Source organism: Austrofundulus limnaeus, unplaced genomic scaffold (assembly GCF_001266775.1).
Source record: "Austrofundulus limnaeus strain Quisiro unplaced genomic scaffold, Austrofundulus_limnaeus-1.0 Scaffold393, whole genome shotgun sequence".
NCBI classification, from domain to species: domain Eukaryota; kingdom Metazoa; phylum Chordata; class Actinopteri; order Cyprinodontiformes; family Rivulidae; genus Austrofundulus; species Austrofundulus limnaeus.
Genome location: NW_013952795.1, coordinates 7,481 through 13,414, shown reverse-complemented (window position 1 = coordinate 13,414; position 5,934 = coordinate 7,481). Strand labels below are relative to the sequence as shown.

General features: G+C 38.4%; 1 protein-coding gene across 2 annotated transcripts in view; it reads right to left on the bottom strand.

Moving 5' to 3' along the window:
* Window positions 1-5,934, bottom strand: part of LOC106528647 (zinc finger MYM-type protein 2) — a gene marked incomplete at its 5' end in the record, with an annotated part of 20,456 nt that overhangs the window by 10,149 nt on the left and 4,373 nt on the right. For both annotated transcript variants that reach the window (XM_014023864.1, XM_014023865.1), the window contains 8 exon segments: window positions 669-811; window positions 891-1,068; window positions 1,161-1,285; window positions 3,827-3,952; window positions 4,080-4,227; window positions 4,380-4,501; window positions 4,648-4,789; window positions 4,971-4,999. In XM_014023864.1, coding sequence (XP_013879318.1) covers window positions 669-811; window positions 891-1,068; window positions 1,161-1,285; window positions 3,827-3,952; window positions 4,080-4,227; window positions 4,380-4,501; window positions 4,648-4,789; window positions 4,971-4,999 — 1,013 coding nt within the window.

Below are 5,934 nucleotides of genomic sequence, written 5' to 3'. Positions count from 1 at the left end.
ACTTTATACTTCTTGTCCTTTTTAAAAATGTAAGGAGTAAAAAGTAGGCTGAAAAATAATTACTCAAGTAAAGTACAGATACACAAAAAGTATATTTGCAGAGTTGTAAAGAAACTAAGCACCAGCTGCTAGCTTAATCAATAAAAATAAAAGGACTGTACTTAAGAAGTATTTGTATTTCATGAATTATATTCTTACATTTGGCCGCAGCCCTCAGATAGATTTTCATTTTGGGGAAAAGCTTTGTGCAGCCATGATATATGTATATAAACTGAAACAGCTGGACTAGTGCATCCTAAATTTAACATCCATTCATTCTTTTAATAAGATATAGTAATTTCTGCTTTTTTTAATTAATTTTTTTGGAAGGAGGTCACCTCCTGATAAATGTCCTTACAGAAAATCTAACTGCTCATTTTAAATCAATACTTTTACTTTTAATACTTCAGTACAAAAAATATCAGATACTTTAAGACTTTTCCTCAAGTAATATTCCTAAAGGAGACTTTAACTTTTACCAAAGGAATTTTTTGGTAAGATACTTGTACTCTTACTCAAGTATCACTTTGTGGTACTTTATACAACACTGCAGGTGTTTTCTGTAAGATTCCTATGAAAGTCCTGAAAAAGACCTCAGAGGCGCTGGCTTCAATGTTGTGAGCACCCACCTGCTGGATTCCCAGACACAGGTAGAGGATACTGTCTGGAGAGTAGCGCTCCCCGTTGGGTCTGCAGACCTCCTTCACAAAGCGAGACAGAGCCACGCTCAGCTCGTCTGAACTCAGTGACAGCAGGTTACTTTTCCACCGCGCTGAAACAGARGCTCAGGTTAGAAACATCTCCATCCTGCTGCTGAGAATGTTCTGACAGGTAAGTGGGGCTGAGCTTACTTGGTTTGGAGCTGTCCTTTACTTTGGTGTCTTCTGATTGGTCAGAGACAGACAGAGCCCAGCGCTTCCAGGCGTTGACGCCGTAACGAGCTCTGAGAGGCAGCGAACGTTTCTCTGGGGAGTTGTTACCTGGATGTGAGGAGGTGAACAAATCCTCCACTGCCTGTCGTTTATTTCCCTGTAAAACAAGGAGGCATAATTATCACGCTGAGATCAAGTGGAGCTGATGGGTCAAACATTACCTTTGTTTGTGTGTCTGTGAGTACATACAAGTCTCCTGGGCTGTGGTCGAGGAGTCGACTCCTCCTGCTCCTCCTTCTCTTCTGTCAGAACCGGAGGCAGAGAAAAGCCCAAATCTTCCTCCATCCCCTCCAGCACTGGAACGGGCTCTGAGGCTGAGATTTTACACAACTTTTTAAAAACGTCTTCATACAAACAAAAAGGTGCTGCTTTCAACTACTTTTTAAAGTATTTTCTTTACTTTCAGAAAAATCAAACTTGGTAAAATCGCAGGTGTTGGAAAACTTGTTTCTGGTTCACAAACACATTGGCTCATTAGTTGCCTGTAGTATGATCTACTGAAACATATCTGTCATGGTTATGAAGAAATTTATAGTTATTACAGATTAGTACTGATGGTAGAAGCACAACACTAGATTATTAGGGTTTCCTTTTTATAATGTTTGATCTATTATGTGTTAATTGATATAGAGTAGTTACATGTCCGAATTATAAACAACACATTAGTGAAACGTTATTATAACATTAGGTTGAGATTTTTGTATGAATGCCTGTGATTCAGCCGTAGGTCAGTAGGGGGCGATCGCAGGCATTGAAGACTCTGTATAAATGGATCAACTTCCTGGTTGGCCGGCAGTGTGTGGTTTCCTGTCAGCTCCGAATGGCAATAAATCCTCACTCCAGAATTCTGGTTTTGTATGGTTTTATTTCGTCTAACAATCATATTATTTAACATTGGTGGTTTTCTATTGACTTCAGTCTTTGAACAGGAATATTTCTTACAGTTACAAAAAGAAATCATTTCTGGTAAACTCTAATAATTTACTAAAGTTGAGACAGAGCTTTATGATGCCATTAATTCATCTTGGCATCATTTTTTAAAGTGACAAATACAGCTGTTTTCTTAGCAGACTCTGGAAATGACTTCTTACATCTCTGGACACACTGTGGGACCTTAAAGGAACTGTCACAATTTTACAGCAGTACTCTGTGGAGTCATTCGTAATCAACCAATATGGAATCAACAGAATCAGACAGAAGTTTTCTCTAAAACTAGTGAAAGCGGGTCAAGACCAAAGCAGATTTCTGTTGTCTAAAGCAGCTCTACTCATGTGAACAGTAGCTGTGCTTCCATTGACCATGAAAATGCGCTAATTAGAACTTAGAAAATAAATTTTATCAATGGAAACACATCAATTTTAAAGAAAATTACGTTTTTCGACAAAATGTTTTTGCGCTAGGATGAGGTGGTTTTTCGGCCGTATCTAAATTTTTCGCAAAACTGCAATGGAAACACTTATTTCGCATCACGGGAGTTATGTGATCAACAACCGGCTGTTTCTACTGGCGAAAAAGACGACGAAGAAGAAGATAACAGGAAGTAGAAGTAGTAGTAATATCACAGAAGTAGTATAAAATAGTAAACTCACCGACTACAATTTCCCAAAAACACAGCATACGTAGCCGCTCTCAAGTAGGGGCTTGTTGCTGGAAAGCCTCGATAAAAGACGCCGACGTCTCCTCTGATGATGAGCGCTAGTGTCGTGGTAGCAACATGCTATGTGTTTACATCCATCGCTGCCATGTTTGTAATGACTTATCATGAGAACTAACGTATTCACGCGAGACTTTAATAACATTTCTTACTTAATGGAAACACTGCAGTTGTGAAACTCTGTTTTTCGACATTAACAGAACATCGACAAAGGTTTGCGCACATTTGCATTGGAAACGCAGCTAGTGACTCATAAATCTTTAAACCAATGTTACTTTATGCATTAGATGGTTGTTTATACTGAAAATCAAGCTGTCTGCAGTCAGTTACCAGGAAGAATCTGTCAAAATTATGCTGCAAAACCAGGCAGAGGAAAGTAATTCACTGTAAATAAGTGTTGGAATTAAAGCAAATGCTTTTCTCTTATTTTTTTTATTTTTATTTTTTACACCTAATTACTTTTCATCAGGTAGTTACTTTGCCTGTTTTTATTTAACGTTTCACATAAATGATTACTGGTAACAGACTGCTGACCAACTCAGTCTTTGACAGGCGTTCATTAAGTAGTTTATAAAATAGATTTGCATAAATGGCTGTTAATTTTTTTATTTTAAAATGGTGGCAATGTGTTTTTAAACTGTCCCTCTTTTGAACCATTCCTGAGTTTATCTTAAAGCTGAAACCTCTAAGATATTGATTACCAATAACACAACTTCACTTAAAAGACCATAAACCTTTACAACATTTGCCCAGATAATTTGGGGCAAAAAGTCAGATGGACCTTTTTTTTCTCAATTACTTGACTGATTCATTTAGGAACAAAAACAAATGCAGATGTTATTACATATGAGTGAGCAGAAGAAGACCATCAGAGACTTTAGGCGTCACAATGAACCCTGGAGACAAAATAATTTAATTTTACAACTATTTGCTCATAACTTTGACAATTAAATTTGGACAAACTCAAATAAATAAACCAATTGCCTAAAGTTTCATTTTACTGTCAGCGGACAAATATGTGACTCAACAGGAGAGACTGAAGAACAAAAATGGTTTTAATCCACAGCTTTAACTGATTTAATACATCCTGATATGGTCTGTTTTATCAGCTGACAGCTAAATTCACTTTGAAAACCAGAGTCTCTATAAAGTCTTCATTTAGTTCTGTAGCACGGTCAGGTCCAGACCTGCAGGTTTTTACCTTGAGGGAAGTCTGCCTCCAGGTCCAGGTTAGAGTCATACTTCTCCTCTTCCTCCTCCTCCTCAGAGCTGCTGCAGGAGGCCTCCTCTCCTCCACGCTCCTCTTTCACTTTCATCAGCTTCACATCTAGAAAGGGTCACAGTTTTTACAGAGTTATTCAGTTTTATTACTTTAAAGCGTCCTCGCTTGACCTTTAACTGAAACTAAACAGAATTTTATTCATTCATTCAATCTGAAGCCTCTGATTCCTCACCTGGCTTCTGGTCATTCGTGCTGCTCTCATCCACGGAGCGACCGGCCTCTGTGGGATCAGTGGACGCCTCGTTTTTTATGTCTTTGATGGTCTGAATGATCTGTTCTGCCCCCTGAAGGGTGGTGGGCAGAAACACAGGAACAGGAACCTGGAAGTGATGAGACCAACTGCGTTTAAACTTTCAAACTACTTACATTAAATAAGTGCTTCCCTCCTGACTTGGGAATGATTATATTTCCTAAATTCTCAAAGCTAATTTCAACATGAAGTGTGGTGTGATAGAAGCAGAATAAATCTTACAGGTACAGGCAGAGACACTGGAGTGGGGGTGACCTGGGTGTACATATTCATAGGCATGGGGATGAACACAGGAACAGGTATAGGGACTGGAACATACTCCCTCTTAACACCATCGTCTACATCTGTGGATGGAGGAAAGCAAACATATGATCCTTTGACACCATATTTTTGTTCACACTAAGCTCTGATTGCAGCTCCGCTTATACAGAAAATAATCAGCTTAAAATATGAAAACAAAAGTGTTTTAAACTTATTAAGCTGCTTTTACCTGTCTGTAGAAGTTTGCTCTGCATGTGAGGTTTGCAGTAGGTGGCTTTGGTCAGTGTAAGTGGCTTGCAGAGAACTGCCTTGTTCTTTACATCTCTGATCAACCCTCCACCAGTGTAAGCAGCTGAAGTCTGGTTCATCAGCTGAAAGACAAACAGGAACAGTATGGGCTTGCACTTCCAGGATGAGGTTTAAGTGTGGACAAAGCTGTAAAGAAAACGTGTAACTGTTGTACACTTTAAAGTTACTCCAATATTTTGACGGTAAATGAGCAGTGGGAATTTTCACTAAGATATTTGAGTATTGTAAAGGATTTTTACTTACTCCAAGTTTGGCTCCTTGCGCCTCTAACCCTAAAAAAGAAAAAGGAAAAGAAAAAAAAAACAGTGAAAATGAGAAACAAAAACTGTTTCATATAAAAGGAAATTGATTCTGTTTACTACTGATTTTTAAATGTGTCACATTTACTGTTTTATTCCTAGGAGAATTATTACCAGAAAACCTGTCACCCATCAAATTCATCCATCAGTTGAAGTTATTAAAATTCTATGATTTGGTTGGTTATAGTATTTTGTCAGTTATGTATAGGGCCCATAAAAATACATTATCTTCAAACATCCAATTATAGTTTGTTAAAAGAGTGAGTTGTTAAAATTTGAAGGGGATATAAATGTTAGTCAAATATAAAATTAGAACATTGAAGGAACGGAGTACATCAGTTCAGGGAATTAAATTATGGAATAATCTGGAGGATAACGTTAAAAAAGCCAGATCAATGTGTATATTTAAGAAAAGGATAAAGGTAAATCGGTGTTGTGAACTTTAACTCATTCACAACACAATTATTTCTCATCACAAAGCAGAATTGTTTTCTACAGATTTCTGGTCACATGGTAGGGAGAACCTCCAGTCGACGTGACAGCTTGCCTCTAGCGAGTGGCCAGAACTGGAAGGAAGTGTTTATAAGAAGCTGGAACTTCCTGCATGGGGGTGAATATTAAATGGTTGAGGCTTAGCCTAGCTGCAGGGTATTTGTATGTCTTTGYTTCTTACATTCAAGTCTTAATTCTGTATTTGCCTTGTCCTTTAAACGCTATTTTTTCACATACTTTAGGTGTTTTCAGACCACAGGGGGCAACGCCCTCTTTTTATTTAAAGGTACAGTGTGTAGGATTTGTTGTTTTCAGCGACATCTAGTGGTTGAGTGGTTCAATCATCCTCCCTGGTCCTCCCCCCACCCCCACCCCCCGCTTCCAAACGCAAAGGAGTTGCTACGATGTCTCTCAGG